This window comes from Bombus pyrosoma, linkage group LG2 (assembly GCF_014825855.1).
Source record: "Bombus pyrosoma isolate SC7728 linkage group LG2, ASM1482585v1, whole genome shotgun sequence".
Lineage (NCBI taxonomy): Eukaryota > Metazoa > Arthropoda > Insecta > Hymenoptera > Apidae > Bombus > Bombus pyrosoma.
This window is the reverse complement of record NC_057771.1, coordinates 1,754,967-1,775,782: the sequence shown is the minus strand read 5'-3', so window position 1 is coordinate 1,775,782 and position 20,816 is coordinate 1,754,967. Positions and strand designations below refer to the sequence as shown.

At 26.9% G+C, this 20,816-nt stretch overlaps 6 protein-coding genes across 11 annotated transcripts in view; 2 read left to right on the top strand and 4 right to left on the bottom strand.

The window, feature by feature from the left end:
* LOC122577719 (rho guanine nucleotide exchange factor 11) overlaps window positions 1-3,923 on the bottom strand; it is a 33,864-nt gene extending 29,941 nt beyond the window's left edge. The window contains exon 1 of one of the 3 annotated variants that reach the window (XM_043749229.1): window positions 3,560-3,923. The gene's annotated coding sequence lies outside the window, so the exon portion shown is untranslated. The remainder of the gene's footprint in view (window positions 1-3,559) is intronic. The other 2 variants (XM_043749230.1, XM_043749232.1) reach the window with 2 other exon arrangements.
* Window positions 3,924-4,185: 262 nt separating this feature from the next.
* On the bottom strand, window positions 4,186-8,673 carry LOC122573608 (tectonic-1-like). Its single transcript, XM_043740228.1, has 8 exons — window positions 8,538-8,673; window positions 8,201-8,461; window positions 7,952-8,124; window positions 7,505-7,861; window positions 7,188-7,421; window positions 6,951-7,110; window positions 6,662-6,858; window positions 4,186-6,580 (listed from the first exon to the last, which is right to left on the bottom strand). The coding sequence occupies exons 1-8, from the start codon at window positions 8,623-8,625 to the stop codon at window positions 5,495-5,497; spliced, it is 2,556 nt and encodes an 851-aa protein (XP_043596163.1). The 5' UTR covers window positions 8,626-8,673; the 3' UTR covers window positions 4,186-5,494.
* A 748-nt stretch (window positions 8,674-9,421) lies between these two features.
* LOC122577730 (trafficking protein particle complex subunit 13) lies at window positions 9,422-12,539 on the top strand. Of its 3 annotated transcripts, none has more exons than XM_043749252.1 (10): window positions 9,422-9,563; window positions 9,711-9,879; window positions 10,079-10,163; window positions 10,266-10,393; window positions 10,462-10,585; window positions 10,661-10,757; window positions 10,830-11,056; window positions 11,119-11,219; window positions 11,319-11,466; window positions 12,293-12,539. In XM_043749252.1, exons 1-10 carry the CDS (start codon window positions 9,521-9,523, stop codon window positions 12,383-12,385), a joined length of 1,215 nt encoding a protein of 404 aa, XP_043605187.1. In that variant the 5' UTR covers window positions 9,422-9,520; the 3' UTR covers window positions 12,386-12,539. The 3 variants fall into 3 exon arrangements, with proteins under 3 accessions (XP_043605187.1, XP_043605186.1, XP_043605188.1); XM_043749251.1 differs by lacking the exon at window positions 12,293-12,539 and adding an exon at window positions 11,610-12,270; XM_043749253.1 differs by lacking the exon at window positions 12,293-12,539 and adding an exon at window positions 11,552-11,679.
* Window positions 12,386-13,859, bottom strand: LOC122577732 (GPN-loop GTPase 2). 2 transcript variants are annotated; one of them, XM_043749256.1, is made up of 5 exons: window positions 13,601-13,859; window positions 13,311-13,516; window positions 13,123-13,237; window positions 12,855-13,050; window positions 12,386-12,767 (listed from the first exon to the last, which is right to left on the bottom strand). In XM_043749256.1, the coding sequence occupies exons 1-5, from the start codon at window positions 13,719-13,721 to the stop codon at window positions 12,530-12,532; spliced, it is 876 nt and encodes a 291-aa protein (XP_043605191.1). In that variant the 5' UTR covers window positions 13,722-13,859; the 3' UTR covers window positions 12,386-12,529. The 2 variants fall into 2 exon arrangements, with proteins under 2 accessions (XP_043605191.1, XP_043605192.1); XM_043749257.1 differs by having other exon boundaries at window positions 12,855-12,912.
* On the bottom strand, window positions 13,731-14,267 carry LOC122573603 (proteasome assembly chaperone 3-like). Its single transcript, XM_043740214.1, has 3 exons — window positions 14,203-14,267; window positions 13,970-14,077; window positions 13,731-13,893 (listed from the first exon to the last, which is right to left on the bottom strand). Exons 1-3 carry the CDS (start codon window positions 14,265-14,267, stop codon window positions 13,731-13,733), a joined length of 336 nt encoding a protein of 111 aa, XP_043596149.1.
* Window positions 14,268-14,611: 344 nt separating this feature from the next.
* LOC122577723 (PAX3- and PAX7-binding protein 1) lies at window positions 14,612-20,645 on the top strand. The gene is made up of 16 exons (XM_043749243.1): window positions 14,612-15,167; window positions 15,472-15,650; window positions 16,187-16,346; window positions 16,468-16,567; window positions 16,683-16,840; window positions 16,915-16,997; window positions 17,066-17,265; window positions 17,382-17,571; window positions 18,519-18,642; window positions 18,771-18,959; window positions 19,103-19,302; window positions 19,400-19,550; window positions 19,629-19,824; window positions 19,909-20,107; window positions 20,215-20,333; window positions 20,562-20,645. The coding sequence occupies exons 1-16, from the start codon at window positions 14,981-14,983 to the stop codon at window positions 20,611-20,613; spliced, it is 2,487 nt and encodes an 828-aa protein (XP_043605178.1). The 5' UTR covers window positions 14,612-14,980; the 3' UTR covers window positions 20,614-20,645.
* The last annotated feature ends 171 nt before the right edge of the window (window positions 20,646-20,816 follow it).

Sequence of the window (20,816 nt, the reverse complement as noted above, 5' to 3'; positions counted from 1 at the left end):
AGTGTTTAATAATTTAACATGTAACAAAATTTTCTTTCCACCAGAATTTTTTCAAGTCCGAAAATCTGCTTTTTGAACTTAATTCTTTCTATGGAAGTTACGTAATCATTGGATCGTAATCTTTTTCACTTGCAACATTACCTCAATGCAAAATCGATAAAATATGGAAATTATCCAATATATAAAATACTATAAATTTATTCTTCTGATTTACAAACAGATTGAATAAAATCTGTAAAATCATCTAAAATACAGTGACAATCAAATTTGTCGAATACAAAATATTTTGATTTAATTAACAGATCATGCTTTAAAATGAGGGTATGTATCTGAATTAAAACAACTGTTATATTTTGAAGAGTAATTGCTCCTTAACGAATGCAGGATATTTGATCATTTACGGTGTACGAAGCTAATAAATAATCATGTCCCCTTATCAACGGGATTATATCTATCGTTGCTGTGTACTTTCACGAGCTTATAATCATATGTATTTTACGTCCCTGTTTAATTATTATTATTACTGCGTCGTCCATCAATATACCGAATTTATGTGTTGTACGATTTTCAATTAATTGTCATATAATAAAACCTAAAGTAATGAAACTTCTTAAGATGTCTTGTTAATGGAACAATGTAAAATTGAAAAAAATGAATCGTTATTTAATTCTTTAGTAATATAAAATGCTTTTTAGAAATAACTAACGCGCTCAATAAAAACTTATTTAAAAAAAATACCTTTTCTGTTTATCTTATTTAAAAAAAAGTAGTCAAAGAATTAAATTTCTACATAATATTTATTACATATAAAAGTATCGTATATAGAAGACGTGTCTTCTAAGAAGTATTCAACTTTTACAAGATTTATTCGTACTTTCAACAGTAAAGACAATCCATCCAGATTTATTATTAACTGTCCCATATAAATAATAATTCTAGAAGATTCTAATAACTATGATAATTATATAGTCATGACTATAAAAACTTATCGAATCATTGGTGAAGCACGATTAGAAAGAGTTAACGATTCACTTTGTGCACATAGTAATTCTTTAAAAAAGAACTTTTATATCGAGATGTTTATTACACTTGTATTCTTACAGATAAATCTCTAGAATCCAATACTTTATCCATTTTTTCTTTTTCAATAAAAAATTGTTTTCCTATAGAAGATCGATAATCACATCAGGACATATTCGATGCTATACTTGTTATTCTTGAAATAGCACAAGACTGGCCTACTAGATGCATATTTAACCCTTATCCGACTGAAATATTTTAAGAACACGTCCCACTGAAATTTGTCCAGTGAAGACAAATTAAATAAAACTGTATACGACATTACAGTTTATATACGCGGGAATCGTATCGTTTCTTTTGATAGAAAATGCGTGTAATTAATTTCTAATAAACAAATAACTAAATGGTACCATAAATACAATTTTGAAGATTTAATGATTTATCAGTTCTCATTAATAAGATTGTTGAGCATAAATTTTCATATTATGCTCCTTTATAGATCGATTATTATAGCTACTGAAACTAGTTTAATAGAACGTAAACAATGGAATAATAATTGCTTCTTTACTGACGAAGTAGATTTTTTGTACAAATAATTTCTTTATTGCTCCGACAAAAATTATTATCATGTTAAAAGTAAGCAAATTGATTTCATTAGCATGAAAATTATTCCATATTTGATTTCGTGAATTTTCTCGTTACATTTTCAGAAAAAAAGCTTTTTATTCTTTGTTTTTGTTCCACGATATCGATCATTATGTAAAATAATAAAAAAATATATAAAGCACATCCGACTAAAAAGAAACAAGGTTTTCTATAAATGCCTAAGTATGAAACGGTATAACATTACTGAAAATTAAATGATAATTAATTCCGTATAAGTGATATACCGTAATATAACATAGTGTTCAAAGAAGTTAATGCACTCGATGCCTAGTTTAAATTAAGGACAAGAACATTTCAACGCGATTTTATTCTTTTGCCCACAAATTCTTCTAAATATCTAATGGAACTTATAGTAATCTGTAAATAATTTTATACCTCATTAAAGAAAGTAACTGCAATTATTACAAATAGTAATTTAATCGAGTTAGTCCTAAATTATGTGATATTATACACCATAATTTACATTTTAAAAAATTAAATATCACGTTAATAAATAATAAGCTATGATAATAAAACAAGAACTTAGAACATAATGCATTTTATATAGATTTTAAAAATAATATTTCAAAATAATTACAATGAATTATACTTGTCGTAATGCGAGAAACGAAAATTACTTTTTTTTGTAATAGTTGCATAGGAAATTACCATAAAATCATCATATAATTAAAATTATCATAAAAGATAAAAACCGAGGAATAAAAATCTTAATTTATAAGATTTTTAATTTAATAATTATTTATAATTTATTGATTTATAATTTAATAAGTAATTCTTATTAAATTATATTATATCGTAGTACATCTTAAAAGTATTCGTCATAAATAGCAAATATAGTCATCGAAAATTTTCAATTTTTTATTTAAACTTGGTGATACATCACATCAATTTATCGTAAGGTCGGTTTAGTAGTAACTTCGATATCATATTGGTAATTTACACACATGTTTTGTGCAAAACATGAGCCGAATCCTCTTACGACGAGTTTTGAACGAATCGTGCGCAGTAATGACATTCTGAACAACTTTTTTTCTTGTTAACAATGTACTATCAATATCACCAACTTATTAAATCACTTTTTCGTAACGAACGATTATAATAAATATTTAATTTGTGATAAACTTTGTTGTTTTTTTTGTACTTATAAAAATTTAATATAAAATATTTCTTTCTTAAATGTCGTCTATATATTATAAACGAAATATTACTCCTCAAAAAAATACAGTTGCATAAAATGCAATATTAAGGTTAGTATATAGATCATTATATTTAATTTAAGTAGAATAAACAGAAAATGCTGATTCCAAAATTTTCTATATATTTATTCCTGCCAAAAATCATATTGAGGATAAAATAAACAGTTCCATAAGACATCAAATTAAATCGAAATATTTTTCTTCTAACAACGCACTATGATTAAATTTCATTACTAATGTTACTGCCATGTTTAGTTTGCTCATTCTCGTCCCTGAACTGTAAGACTTTTTATGTTGAGGTATCGTAAACAATAGAATTACGCGAATAAGAATTATATTAAAGCAATGTTAAAAATCGAGGGTTTATTTCAATAATACATCGCAACAGTCATTGACGATCGTTAAAGTGTCGCCAATTGGAAATTATACGATTCTAAGAAATTATAAAACAATGACAGCAACTAAAATTGAAAGAATATGTCAAAGAAAAGCTAAGAAACCATATATGACATCACGTTAATCGATATAACAGGTTAATAGGTCAGTCGGTTCTTATACTTTGTAAGCACAAGGAGCTATAGAAAAAGACAATCGAAAAAAGAGAAAATACACGAATATACGGTTTCAAGAATATCTCGTGAATAGGCGTACCGAAGATAGAGCAAATACATACATACCTTTCATTTAATCTATTTTGTAGTGGAACGAATCTTGTACCAAACACTAGTGACAGAATAGAAGCGCAACAAAGCGAGATATCACTTCACCTTGGCACTATATTCCACAAGAATTATATCACAATTGTCATAACAAAAGAACACATATGAATATGGCTGGTGACGGGTAATTATTCTGCCTCTAGCACTTTCACGGCACATTTTGATATCTCTTGATAATACATTATAAGGGAACTATTTGGTTAAAAAAGAAAGAGCACTTCTGTACTAGTTGTACAAACATGCACGCACCATACGTGAATACGAAGGCACTGATTTTTTTATAAAATACACATTCGATAAAACGAAAATACACTACTAACAAGTGTCAGCCATCTTGTATTGGAGCGAAGCACAACCCAACGTCCCATAGTGCAACACGACAGCTGCAGGAGCTCGTACCATAGACATATAGCTCGTACCAAGTTCATAGTGGCAAGATTTTAGAGAAGAGACAAACCAAGTTTGATTGGCGAATGATTTAAATTGACGACTCTCATTGGTTAACGTTATATTAGTGAATTTTCTTTCATATTATGATGATTCTTTTGAAATGCGTTTGATGCAGTTTTTAACCAATCATCTAATATTATTCTAAAATATTACTGAATCATTGGATAATGTATCTGTAATAATATGCACATAGATAAAGATATATGTTATTAAATCGTTGACTAAACTTTGCAGATTTCTTACCGGAAAATATTTATTAAAATATTTTTTCTCAATTGAAATAATGATCTCTAGCTTTTATTACCTTTTCTTATTTCCACAGTAGAAAAATGCTTATTCCTTGGATGTGAAAAAATTATCAATTCAATTCTTCACTTCATGGTTATCTTTGAAGAGCTACACTTTCAAATCGCTGCATTAATTGAAACAGGTAGTTGTCCAAAGGTACACTAACTGAGAAGTAAGCAAGGTGAGAAAGAACTCATCCCGACTTTGATATAGTTTCAGAGGTGGTTTTAATAACGTGCAATCCAGCATTATCAGGCTGCAAGATTACTCCTGACCGCTTTGACACCAGTAACAATAGAAAAACGTTTCTTCTTTCATTTTCTTTTCGTCAATTGGTAACTGTTAAGTGCAGCTTTGAATGTTTTACCAAGCATCAAATATTCATAATAAATTACACTTTTTCCATTCTACGGTACACAGCAAACTACTTTATGATCGTGGATGTTGTGTCTTGGAATATATGAAGTATATTTGCATCCAAATAACTTCGTTTGTAATAATGTATCCACTTTTCGTCTTATGTGATAATGCAACTCAAAAACTTTTCTTTTTGAAAAACGGAAATGGCTAATTTTCGAGAAACGGAAGAAAATCGGCGCGAAATATAAACTGCTATAGCCTATCAGCATCTACGAGTGATTCGCAAGACTTAGTTAACGATGTCATACATTTGCATACAAAGCAGAAAAGATTTTGATTCAGGAATAATAGATTCAGAAAAAAATTTTTTAATTACATCAGCGATAACAAAATATTAAAAATTAAAAAATATAAATATATATATATTTTTTATTACTAGGGGAATGAAACGAGCTATTACAAAGCACTTTCCATTTATTTATTTTAAACACACATTGTTTCATGAGTAAAATAAATTAAATGTATCATAAAATAGCAGTTTTAGTATTTTATATGATTTCTCCTTCTTTTATTTATAAATGTAAAATTACTTTTATTCTATCCCATGTGCATAATTTAAATTGTAATATGTGCCTTATGCACTTTGATAAAACATACATTTTGATAACAAATTAGTGTAATCATTGAGATTTTAAAATCAATAAGATAAATTGTACAAAATCACGCTTTTAATATCATAGTAAATAAATATGTATCCTAAGTACAAATATGAAATATATACTTTAATAATTAAGATCAATAAAATAAATTGTGCAAAGCTACAGTTGATATTATACTGATTAAAAAGATACTTGACTTAATACAGGTTGAACTACTCAAAAAAGGGTAAAAAAAATCATATGGCAAAGTAATATCTAAGTTAGGTCCTCCTGCAAAGTAATACTTTGATGGTTTCGATATATCATGAAATGTAACATAACTAATAATGTCTGTTTTAAGTATATCTGAACAGTTTTCATATAAACATTTAGACCAAGACATATTGGATTCTGCAGAAAATTTAATACCAATCCCTACTATAATGTAATTGTTTAATGTTTCGGATTTTTTTAAAGCAGAATATAAAATGTTTAAATGTACAGATGTTATTAGTCCTGAACAATATAAACGACCATTAACAACCTGTGCGACTGTAGTATTTTGTGGTATCCTATCCAGTAAAATTTGTGTCCAATCAGTGATATCATTGCTAGAAAAATTGCCTGTCTTTGCAACATAAATATTGTACTGGTCTGTTTGTGTAATATTAAATAGAGAATCTTTCATTAAAAAATGCATAGTAAGATTTTGTAACTTTATACAGGACATTGTACTAAAATTATTAGTGTGTATAAATACAGAGCACTTTAGCTTAATATCTTCTCCAAAGGTAAGAGTATACCTATCGATTTTATTACATTCACCAGCTTTTGTAGCCATAGGTAATGTCAAAAAACTACTAGTTTTATTAAAATTGATGTATCTAGTTTCCACCTTATTAGTCTTATTTATTTTTAAGGTGCCAATAATTAACGGTCTTCCAATAATATAACCAGGATTACCACTCAGAAAGAAACTTTTCTCTTTATCCAATTCTGCCCATTCATAAGTTACTTCAAATTGTTGATAAAAATGTCGAGAAACATTACCTATGTTAAAATATACGTCAACATTATTAATTCCCATAGATCCATTGTGAACAATCAAGTACTTTACACCTGTTACAATGTTATAACACTTTCCATTGGAACATGATCCTAATACAGTATTATTGCTACAAGTTTTCCAATAATGTTTACAATAATAACTAGTTAAAGATAAACATATATTTTGGGGGCAAACCTGGAAATTATAAATTTAAATGTTATTAACTTTTTTAATGGATATATAACTTTTTAAAGATAGTTACTATCTTTTATATACCTGATCCAATACTTGAATATATGTTTCATTTAATAAATGAGGAGATACTATAACTGTAAAATTATTAAATGCCATAGGAAATAAAAACTTATTTGTGTTAATTAATTCAGTTTGCAAACACTGATCTTTCCAACCATGAAGATATTTTAAAGTTTTCTTAAAAGAACACAATGAAGTAAATCCAGATTGTAGTATTTCTAAATTTATAAAAAAGAGATATTGATAAAGAAACATTAATGTAATAAGATTTTAATATACTAATAAAAATAACGTTATACATAGTATATACCAAAAGGTTGAATATAATTATTATGTACTATCCACATAATACCATCATCTTGATAATGACTAAAAGTATTATATCCAGGTACATGTAATTGGTCTTCCCATTTCCACGTCGGTCTATTTGAATTTATTGCTTTCCTTAAATCTTTTTCGGTTTTTACATCCTATATAAAATAAAGTAAAATAAAAATTATAATTTTATAGTAAAATGTAATTTGACATGTATACATACTAATCTTACCAATTTATTGTTAATATCATAAGTAGGTGGAAGATTATCATATAAAATACAAAAGAGATTGTTTGCCAATTTTTCAAGTATAAATGGAGTATTATTTCGTTGTATAAAATTTCTATTATAACAATAACGTTTATCAAATAATTCTGGTTGATGACTTTCACAGTACGAAAACACAGTAAAATGGAAACTGTTACAATCTTTGTCACAACAGCAATTAATGTCACAAGATGATATCTATTATATAAACAAAAAATTTTAAATTAACTTAAAAAAATTACGTGTTTAATCCAAAATTGTATTAAGAAACAAAAATTTACTGTTAAATCACATTCACATATATCAGAATGCATTTTATATACACTTTGGTTTCTGAATTCATTATTGAACTGTATTTTATGAGGAATCTCTGTTGTTGGTATTATTTGAATTTTTGGAGTTTGCGTTGGATACATAGAACTACTGATAATGTTATTAGTTGTGTTATAAATATTTTCAGCAGTAATGCTTGAAGTTTCTTCTAAAATGTCCTTTTCTATTAGTTCATCACATTCTGTTTCATTCATACATGTAAATATTTCTTCAAGTTTCTTTGCATATATTGATTCATTTAATATAAAGTATAAAACCATTAACATAAATTTTGTTGTAAACATGTTGACTTTTGTTTCTATGTGCTTTATAATTTAGGATATATTCATTGACAAATAAATTCCTATTCCACGTTCTTTAACTATACGATATATTGAAATAATGTACATTCATACATGACATCCATATTTTTCAAAATTTCGTGCAATTATATGCAATTCAATTTTGACTGTACCCATACTTTCTGTAAGTAACTCAAATCTATCCAAGGAATTAACTAAAACGCTTGGTGATTTTAATTGTAAAGTTATCCCCAAAAACTTATCTCTTAGTCTATCTTTCCAATTACCTATATATCAGGAATAAAATAAACATGAAATATAACAAAGTGTTAGTAAAATTTCATTAAAAAATATTCAACCTACCAATTGGTTTCCACGTATGACACTTTATTGAATGCAATCCAGGAGATAAAGGGATATTACAAACACCATACGACCCAAATAATACTCTTCCATGTGTATCTCTATGAAATATTTGTAACAAAAGTTTTGGTGAATTTTGAAGAGTTTGTGTTGTATAGTGTACATCTATGGGATGGTCCCAAACTGGCTTATTTGTATATAGATCACAACTTTCTTGAGTTTGTCCCTCTTCACAACCATCTAAAACTTTCCATCCACTACCTATGAAAAAAATAAAATTATCAAGTATATGATAATAAATAATAATAAACGTTTTATATGATAATGATTCCATTACCAGCGTGAAAACTCCACTTGCATAAAAGTCGTGTTTGTGTGAAATCTTTTGCGGACGAAATTCGACCAATTATATGCAATTCAGCCATTCCATAAGATCACTTCATTTTATTACATATTGTAATGAATTAATAAATTGGTGTCATATGTGGCTTTAAACATACTACGCTTGTATGATGTAGTATACATGTTTTGTAACAAAAGTTTTATTAGTACATAATCATTGTTCGTTATCGTATTTCTGATCAATACATTCTTTCCTTTATCTCCAGAACGTAAGGATTACGAATGAGAAGTTGAAAATACTAGTTCAAATAACAAATGTTTAAAGAAATATATGTGATACTATTATACATACATATATCTTATTCAAACAATTGAAAATAAATCAATGATCTTTGAATTACAAATGTATTATGATACATTTGTTGACATATTCAGGGTGCGGTGTGCGGTGCATTATATAAGTACGCCCTCTTGTCAAGTTTTAATTATATAGTGCATTATAAAATTTTCAATTTTATTTTTTTCAATGTTATACATGCTGTAACGTCCTATAATGTTATATGTAATATATTTAATATTTAAACATTTTATCGAATATTATAGATTGTATTCATTTTTATTACAGATATCTTTTATTATAAACGTCCTGTAAAATCGAAAGTATTGTATCGTCTTCTTTCATGTTTCTTTCAGATTTCTACAATTATAATACTCCTAACTATTTTTGAATTTACAAAACAAAAATCAAGAAAATTAGCAGAATGCTTCTAAAATACTATTTTTAAAGATAATCTAATGCTTTTTATTAAACTATCGATTTGATAAATCGAATCGAATTGAATGTTATGTGTATTATGTATCACAGGCGTAGGTTATATATATTTTCTAAGTGACATTTAGTGATAGCTCTATTCTCATTTGACATTAATAAAGATTTATTTTTGTAAACAACTCTGCTATTTATCTTTCACAATCTAAATGGAAACTAAACCAAAAAGTGAACATCTACTAGAATTGAAAGGTAATAAAAACGATTTTGATGTCGTTTTAAATTAAAAGAAAACAAAACATATTGTTTATTTTGATATATTAACTAAGACTATCATATAGCACTATGTATACTATATATAGCACTAATAATTGTATCTTTATTTTTTACCATTTTTAGTAATGAGGTTAACACGACCTATGCTTGCAAGTCCAGTAGTTATTACTTGTGATTCAACAGATCTTCCTGGTAATACTTTAAATAATGAGCTTAAGAATGATTGTACTGCATTACAAGGAATGGAAACCCTTGCAGTAGGACAGTTTATGGTATTACCGCAAAGTTTCGGGTATGTACATGATTATATATCACAATTAAAATTTATTTTGAGCTTTTGAGCTACGTAATTTGTAATTAATTATCCATACTTCATATATGAACAGTGATAATTATACAATGTAATAATATATGTATATGATTATTTTATTTAAATATAATTTCACAAAAAATAATTTATGTTGAAATTTTATGTATGTATATTCTTTCAGTAACATTTATTTAGGTGAAATATTTTCAAGTTATCTTTGTGTACATAATGGCAGCAATCAGATCGTAAAGAATGTTACTGTTAAAGTAAGTTAATTGTGCAAATAAATTAGTCAATAAGATGTAATAACTGTATCTATGCTATGTGCCATATAAAACTTATAAACGATAATATATTTTATATTGTAGGCAGATTTACAAACAAGCACTCAGAATATATCTCTTTGTGGTAATAGTGGAGAAATGAAAGATTTAGCACCTGACAGTACAGTTGATGAAGTCATACACCACGAAGTAAAAGAAATAGGCACACATATGTAAGAGGCCAACCATTAAAATTGTAATATGTGTTGAGTAAATAATTAATCAATGTATACTTTTCCAGATTAGTATGTGAAGTAACTTATACCCCAGGAAATTTAGGTAGCACTGCACAATCATTTAGAAAATATTTTAAATTTCAAGTGGTAAAACCATTAGATGTTAAAACAAAATTTTACAATGCAGAGGTAATATTATGGTAATAATTTTTTTATAATAGCAATATTTAATTAATTAAAATGATATGTATAATCTTTTTGAAGTCAGATGAAGTATATCTGGAAGCACAAATACAGAATCTCACAGCTGGCCCAATTTGTTTAGAAAAGGTTTCGCTTGAATCATCTCATTTATTTAGTGGTGGGTTCACTTAAAATGATTGGTTTAGATGATTATGAACCTGAATTTGTATGATAATTATTATATTTCTAGTATCAACGTTAAATACAAATGAAAAGGGAGAATCTATTTATGGATTAGTTAATATATTAGATACTGATTGTAGTAGACAATATTTATATTGTTTAAAACCACAATTGAGTTTATTGAAAGATCCAAAAATGATGCATAATGCAACAAACATTGGAAAGTTAGATATTGTTTGGAGAAGTAATTTGGGGGAAAGAGGAAGATTACAGACAAGTCAATTACAAAGAATGGTTTGTAGTTTATCATTTCATTTGTAATTATATCATATTTGTAATCCTTTACCTAATTTTAGGCACCTGAATTTGGTGATATACGAGTTACAATGAAAAATATTCCTCTCACAGTTTACCTTGAGCAATCAGTGAATTTTAATTGTCATATAATAAATACGTCGTAAGTATTTATATCATGTACATATATGATACAGATAAGAAAAATAGTTCTAAATTCTAATCGTTGTACCGATTAAAATTTTTATTTTATTACCATTAGTGAAAGAAGCATGGATTTAATGTTAAGTTTGGAATCAAGTAGCTCTATAGCATGGTGTGGAATATCTAATACAGTGATAGGAACATTGAAACCTGGTGTTTCAATAGATATTCCTTTATGTTTAATTCCCTTACGTAGTGGTATAATAGTAAGTATTTTTGTATAAACATTATAATGATGTTACGTTACGATATGCGTTACGGAAAGTAGTACATTTCATTTGTCTTATGAAGACTAGTACATTTCATCATTTCCATCAATAACTGCATGTTTAACATTAATCACGATAAGGGGAGCACGATTCACAGTACACCACGAAATATGATATCACAATATCATATTTCGAACATTGCGGCGAAGAGTGGCAGGTTCTATTTGTCCTATGAAGATTCAAATGAAAAAGGTACGTAAATGAAAATTTTGAAACGGTACGTCTCAAAGTAGGATATTATAGAATATAGATTATAAATTGTATAAGATACTAAAATTCAATTATTTAAAAAAAATTTATCAGCATTAGTGCTTAAAAGGTCTTATCCTAAGGGAATGTATTCAATGTTATAGTAATATTATTAATTAAATAAATTAGTTTGTTTGTATTTCATTAAGTTCTACTTATTTTACTAGACATTTATTTCACTTAAAAGAACCGTTTACCTTTTTATTCTTGTAATAGAATGTTAGACAACCTATTTAATATAATATTTTTGACAGCTACAAGTGCAACACGTTGTTTTTTGCAACAACTACTGAAACGTGGTAATTTTTATAGCGCAAAAACAATACGAGTTATTCTTTGTTGCTACAAATAAGAACATGTTACCTTTCGATTTAAAATTGAAAAGCGCTGCTTTTCATGGTCACAGAATCCAAAGAAAGTTGTCTTTGTAAGACAAATGGAACGTACGAACTTTTCGTAACGCATGTCTATAAATATTTCAGCATATTATTTAATATTATTATATATACTTTAGACAATTTCGGGATTAAAATTAACGGATACATTTTTGAAGAGGGTATATGATTATGATGACTTGGCACAAATATTTGTTAGCCAAACAGACTAGTCAAAAGGTTAAGTAGTTAGTAAAATTACGTTCATTAACCTAATATATTTTACTAAATAAATAGACATTTATTAATATATTAAGGAATACCAATATGGAAAGGAAAAAAATAAGAAGGACAATGATTTTTTTAAAATAAATTCTTTAAAAATAAGCATCTATTGTAGACATTTTTTCAGTTTCACTCATTGCTCCTACAGCACAAGCAAGTAAAGTTTGAACATCTTGAGGTTCGTTACCGCCAAAAATATAACCATTAGCCTTATCCACTGCATTTTTTACTTGTAATAACAATGTTTGATTAGAAATATCTAATGGTATAAAGCTAACAAGACTATAATCTTCTATAAGTGATACAAATGCTGCATTTAATTTTTTGTATCTATAAATGTAAAATATTTCAAATTTTATACTTGGATTGATTCATAGAAATTTATTAGAAATAATAAAATTCAATAGAAAATCTTACTTTGATGTAAAAGGGCCTTCATCCAATTTATCTAGCAAATAGTTCAAATCCAACACTTCTGTATAAAAATCTATATTAAAATCTAGGCAGTGACTAAATTTTTTCATTTCATCAAATTTGGTCATTACATTAACATGAGGTAAACCTAATTTTAACATAGTTGTTGTACAAAGAATTAAAGAAGATAAATATTTACCTATAATAAAAAAAATATCTTTTTTAATTACAAGTCTGTTAAATTATGGTGTACTATATATATAGAAATTACCAGCATCGCTGCAATGATGAGAATCAACAAGGTGTACACTGCATAATCTTACTAAATTTTGTCCTAATTTTTCGGCAATTGCACTAACTGAATTGTGATGTGTATATAACTCAACCTATTAATAAACATGAATACAACATGTAATTATCTTAGTAGTGCAATATTTATGTATGTATATAAACACAGACCTGCCCTGGGCAATCAAATATAAGATAATGATCTTTCAAATTTAAAACTTTTGTAATTAACCATTTTATATTAGCTTCTAAAAATTCCATACAGTACACCAGCGCTCCATTTGGACCAAGTCCATAGTGTGACATTACTTCCTCATGTTTAATTAATTCAGATATATCTACTGTTGGTGTATATTGCATATTTTCATTTGCAGGATCTGTAACATAATAGTATGTTCGTTTAAATACACAAATGTAAGGTTTCGATTACTATTAATCATTAAAATACTATTAGCTTTTACCAATATTAATAACAGCCACTTTTCTTCCAAGCTTCTCCAAAAATTTGGTCATAGCATAACAATATGTAGTTTTTCCACTCCCAGGTGGACCAATAACTAATTGACCAAATATTAAACTCATATTTGGTTCTCACACTTTCATATCATTTATAGCTGCAACTATAGGTTTTAAAGTATCTGGTTCATAATCCTTTAAAGATATTGAAATTAATAATGGTTTATCTACATTAATTTGCTCTGCTATATATCGGGCAGCTGCCACAAGTTCAACATCATCTTTCCCAAACAATACTCTAAAATCAATGTTATTATTTACTGTTAAAATAATTTGTAACTATAGATACGTTATATGATGATAATATTACTTACTTGGTAGAATATATACTATTATTATACTGATTGAATGAAGATCCACGGCTTATGGCTATCAGTGATCCAAATTTTTTAAAATGTGTTATGATTAATAATATGCGGTTACTAAAAACAAATATAAATAGTTATCAATCTAAAAAAGTATTCTTAAGCAGCTTAAATCTATAATTTTGATCTAAAACAAATACAAATTATGAAAACAAAAATGAATATATTCTTTATTCTATTACCTATAAATCTTCAAAGCAATATCGGTATGATGACCGTGAGTAACTACACAAGAATGATTTTTCATATTTGCTAGGTTATCTGTAATTTAAATTACAAGTGTCGAAAAATTTATAAAATTTATAGTACTGAACTAAACATAATTTAACGAATAAAGCATACCTATATTAATTTAAAACATGTTAAATAATTTCTGTTAATTTCATACAAAATAATCGCTCAATTTACACTATATGTCTCTAGTACATTTTAAAATTATAGTAAGTGTTGTCTACACTGGTAATATTATAGTAATTTTCTTCAAGTTACATTATAATGTTATGATAACAAAAGCCTAATATGAAATAATAAGCTTGATATAAAAAGAATTAGAAATCATAAAATTTCAGAAGTAATTAGCGAGAGAAATGAAAATTTATCTAAAAATTAAATGCTCATGAAAATTAACAAAGGTAAGCCAATCAGTAACTCAAACAGGGAAATGCATTAAATTCATGTGTACAAAGTTTAGAAGCTTTACTTGGAGCCGATTCTACAACGATTCTTATTCAACGGATAATCCATATTACAATTTCACGAAGGTGTCCCGTTTTTTTATTAATGTTGCGTATTTATGAATTTAAAATACGTTATATGAAGTAGTAGATGCACATTTTACAAAATTTTTTGTTATATTAGCTTACATGATATGAAATTCTGAATTATTTTTTTAACATTAGTAATTTAAGAAGTTAACCTAAGGACAGTATATATGTGTGAATAGTTTAAACAGACTGGTTGATGTTAAGGACAATGTCATTATTTAATAAACCGAAGAGAAACATCCGCCGTCGACCTTTCAACGACGATGATGAAGATAATGAAAATAGGATGGAAGTGGAGGACACCCAGCCTGTAAAATCGAAAACAAAGAAGAAGGATAAACCAAAGCAGACGCTCCTCAGTTTTGGAGAGGAGCTGGAAGAAGGTAATTTTTTTGAAGATTGTACATGCACGTACATATATACAGATGCATTTATCATAAAATGAAAATGTGTTTCGGGATCTTTTATTTATAATAATTTCAGCTAAAACAAGTCGCATACGATATTAAAATTACGAATTTCGTTATATTTAATGTTGAGATCATAATAAAATGGAAAAAATTAATGCAATTTTAGAAATAAATAAAACATTTCAGTTAATTATATTTTATTCAGTCATTATAAAATTCTTTGAAGAGGCTCCAAATATTACATATAATAAAAATCTAATAATCTGTTATCTTACAGCGGATGATGGAGAAGTCTTTAAAGTGAAGAAATCATCTAGGAGCAAAAAATTGATGAAACAGCTAGATCACGAAAGGAGAAAAAAGAAAGGTGAAGAGAAAATGCAAATGGACTCTGAGCAACCACACATGTCCGTTAAAGTGGAAAAAGAATTAGAAATAAAGACAGATGATCTAGTAGTAAGCTATTTCTATGATGTTTATTATTATTAGAATTTCCCAGATGTAAAATATTTTGTTATTCTTAAATCAAAATTTATTTCTTTATAATACTTCATATTTAGTATTCACTGAAAGTATAGCAAAAATTGTCAATATGTGCAAATATAACTTTGTTAGAATTTATTTTTATAAGCTGTGTTATTTTTGAAATGTGAAAATGTTTTAACATATTTTATGTGAAATGTGATTCTATTAACATAATAAATATACATTCATATAATGTAATACAAATAAGTTCTAAATATATTAAGTATGTATATACATATAATTATTAAAATATGAATGTGTACAATTAGTTAAATCTTTTTATAAGGAAGATTTTAATATTACATTTTAACAATATTTAATAATTTTTTACTTTTCTGAAATACAAAAATATTTTCTAATCTTTCAATATAATATGTTATTAGCTACGTCTGTTCAATAATAACTATTAATCAATTAATTGATTAAATTATTATTTCTCCTATTAAGTTAAAATTTTTTATTACTAGGTGAAAATAAAAAATGCAGGACCTTTAATTCTGAATGGGCGAGCTGCATTGGCAGCTGGAAAGGATGATTATACATCTGATGAAGAGGAAGATGAACCACGTAGTCATAAATTTAGAAGAAATACAGATAAAGCTGACACAATGAAAATTCTTCTTGAAAGTATGTAATGTTTTTATTTGTATCTATGATGTTCAAAACTTTCATTATTTTGTATCTTTTATGTTTATATTTTTAAATATTCTAACAATATTGTTTACGAATATTATTTTGTATCTATAAGGTGGTTGCATACCAGATGCTGCAATGATCCATGCAGCTAGGAAATGCAGACAAAAGGCAAGAGAGTTAGGAACTGATTATATTCCTATAGAAGAACAAAGGTAATATGTTTTGTAGCATAATTAACATGGTATAGTCCCTATACAATTTGATTAACTGCTATTAAATGTTGGATTTATTTTGCAAAACATTTGATAACTATATTAATTTTTTTAGCGATGATAAAGGTAAATCAAGACTTATTAGGGAAGAAGATCATGATAGAAGTGATGATGATGATTCACAAGACCGAATTGATATGACTGTTAACACTGAAGCGCGTGATAAAGAGAAAAGGAGAGAAGCCTTTCTTGCTTCACAAGTACCATTAAAACGTTAGGTTTTGGTTATTTATTATTCACGATTTTTTCTTAAATAGATAAGTGAATGCATTGTATGTATTTTTTAGTTTCTGATGATGAAAGTGAACATGAAAATGAAGAAGAAGAATGGGAAGCTCAACAAATTAGGAAAGGAGTGACTGGTGCACAGGTAACATTTGTATGAAAAAATTGTGCAGCATGCACTATTACATTTATAATATAAATAAAAATATTTAGATTGCAGCAGCGCAACAAGACTCCATGATCCAACAACAATATTCAATGGGTATGAACGTAAATTCAATGATGGGAAGTGGAATATCTCTGGAAATGGTAATGATGCCAGCTCCACCACCTCCTCCAGTGATTCAACCCCCAGATCCTACAAAAATAGTACCAATCACTCCTCAAGAAGTTGTGAATAAAATGCGTGCAAGGTAACAATAACTAAATTAAAATTTTGTTCTAATACAGTTTTGAAACTTTTAAAGTTTATAAAATATGGAAATAGTTTTTATTCCTATAAAATCAGAATGAAAAATATAATTCGTAGATTGGACAGTTTAAAAGAAGTGCATAGACGTCATCAATTAGATCAGGATCGTTTAGAGCAAGAGTTAGGACAAACTGTGAAAGAACTGGATGATGCTGAAATTCGTGCACCGCAGCTTGCGCAGCGCTTCAGATATTACCAAGAGTTGCGTGGGTATGTCACTGACTTGGTAGAGTGTCTTGATGAGAAGGTGGGTTTATACGCTGTCACGTTTTTTTATGTGCACTGGGGTTTTCCATGCAATTTTTGGCTGCATAATTACTCAGCCATATTAGAAATATATATATATAATGCATTTTTCTTATTAAGTAAATTTCTTGATGAAAAATGTGCAATATAGTTTTCCTTTAGAATATTAAAATTTTTGTTTTTAAATATTTTATATTGCTAACACTTGTGTTATATATTCATTGGCTAAAATTATGATAATTGTTGCTGAGTATATAATTAATTAAAAAGCACTATATTCAAATACTAAAAGATGTAAAATATTCTTAGTTTATATATATTTAAATAAATCATAAAATATTAAAAATATGTGTTACGAAGTAAAAATTAAAGGATATTTTACGTATCTATTAATGAATTAGAATTTCTCTCCCTATTATTACATATTTTTTGTATTATTTTGATATTTAATTATTATTAAATGTATTATTTTGTTTTATTTTGATATTTTTGTACATATCATAAGATTCAGAAAAGAAGAAAAATGCATATTAAACTAAAAAATGGAATTTGCAAGAAAAAAGTATAGCATATATGTAATGTATATTTGCATTGCCGGGGGTCTGTATCTTCTCTGTATAAAGAAATTATTTATTGTGTAGTAAAAATATTTTTAAGTATTTATAAGAATTGAAAAGATATATTAATATGTGTGGTAAGTAAATTGTGATATTAATTTCCAATTTTTTAAGCAAAAGATATCCAATGATTGTGGAATTACAGATTAAGTTCCAGCAAATGTTAAAAACATATATTGTTTCACCTTTTATAAATTATTTAAAATAAATATTAAAACATATTTATTAAAATATTACTACTTTGATATGAATATTTTCTGGAACAAACACAATTCTCAATGTCATTGAGTTAATTTACTGTGTCAATGTTAACATATAACTTTTTTGTTAGTTGCCGCTGGTCATTGGATTGGAGCAGCGCTGGTTAAACCTTTATAATGAACGTGCAATAGAACTAATGGAAAGAAGACGACAAGATACAAGGGATCAAGCAGAAGAGATTACAACAGCTGCAAGTCAGTTATTTCAGTATTATATATAATTATCTGTGACTGATAAAAAATATATAATGGAACATATAAATATAATGAAAAATGTATTTTGATCAATATAATTTAGATGTGAATTACTTTTTAAATTACAGGAGGACAACCTATACGAAGAGGGCCAGAAGTTGAAGCTCGTATCCGTCGAGCTACAGAGAGAGAAGGAAGAAGAGCTCGTCGAAGAAGAGCTAGAGAATTAGCTCCTACATTACCAAAACATATTGATGGAATGTCTAGCGATGATGAAGTTACTGAGCAGCAAAATCTCGCGTTTAAACAAACAAAAGGTTGTACTTTAACAAGTTTAATTAAATTTAGTTTACGAAGAAGTAGAATTTATAATGTTTACTATTGTCTATCAAGTATAGATTAACACTATGTTCTAATTCTTATCTTTTATAAAATGTCTTCTTTCTATATTTATTTTCAGATGAAATTGATAGTGACAGTAAAGAAATATTTTCTGACGTCATGGACGAATATTGCACAATAAGAGGAATACTTTCAAAATTGGAGTCTTGGAGAGAAACTGATAGAGATGCTTATATGGAAGCTTATGTATCTTTATGTATACCTAAAATTATTTCTCCGATTATTAGATTACTATTATTGACATGGAATCCTATTATGGTACGTGTATTATATCAAACTTTCATATATTTTAGTTATGAATGTAATAATAACGGAATAAAATACTAACTCTAAATCAAAATTTTTGTTCTTTTAGGAAAGTGCAGATATAGAGAGAACAAAATGGTATAATACTTTACTTTTATATGCATTAAATAATAAAGAAACAGAAGAGTCACTTAAAAGAGATCCGGATGTCAGATTAGTACCATTTACAATAGAAAAAATTGTTATACCTAAATTAACATGTAAGATTATTTTATTTAGTATAATTAAAATTCCAGTTGAAAACTTTGCAATAATTTACAAAAATTTTTTATTTATAGCTATAGTTGAAAGAATATGGGATCCAATGTCTACATCACAAACGTTACGACTTGTAGGCACAGTAAATCGTCTTATTAGGGAATATCCAAATTTAAATGATACAAGCAAGCCATTAGAGACATTATTTAATGCCATATTGGAGAAAATTAAATCAGCAGTTGAAAATGATGTTTTTATACCAATTTTTCCAAAACAGTTAGTATATAATATTTATCTTTATTTAAAGCTATTAATAATATTTTTGTAACAATGCTGATAATTTTTAATTTTATATTTTAGAGTCTTAGATACTAAACATCAATTTTTTCAAAGGCAGTTTGCAATGGCTGTGAAACTTTTAAGAAATTTATTGAGCTGGCAAGGTCTTCTTGGAGACACACAATTAAAAAATTTAGCACTTGGTTCATTATTAAATAGATATCTTTTAGCTGGTTTAAGAGTATCTGTTCCGACTGATGCATTATTTAAAGCAAATATGGTATGTTCATACTGTTCATTTTAACATATTTCATATAACTCTTTAAACTTTTAAGTAAACGTTACTCAGAAAATATCTTTTTATAATACTATGTTTTTATATAATAGGTAATGAGTACACTCCCTCGTGCGTGGTTGCAGGGTGAAACGATAGAGCATCTCAAAATGTTTGCTACACTTATTCAGCAACTCAGTGAACAATTAGATCAAGCAAATCCAGCGCATAAGTAAGTATAAATTTTATAAGCTTTTTTATATCAGAGTCGTAATAGTTTATTTTTTATAATATATAATTGCTATAAATGATTAAATAAGTAATCATAGATACTATATCTGATATTTTAGACTTTGTATATTGAGAATAGATTATTTTTGTATATAGAATATATCAATTTTATCAATAAACTACAAACTTAAATCTTCGCGTATTTTAAATTAATTATTCACTTTTACAGCGAAGCCTGGGAATATTCGAAGTCCATCTTAAAAATAATCAAACCTTTGTAATGTATTAATTATATATGCATTTCTTAATCATATTTTATGGTATTTTTATTTTATGATATTCATTAATAATGCCTATCTATAATTTTATACTCATATTGAAAAGGTCTTGCATATGAAAAATTGCAGTACAATTAGATGTATAATATATAAAAGTGTAATTTTTTGTATAGAAATAAATTAAATAAGATTCTGATTATATAATA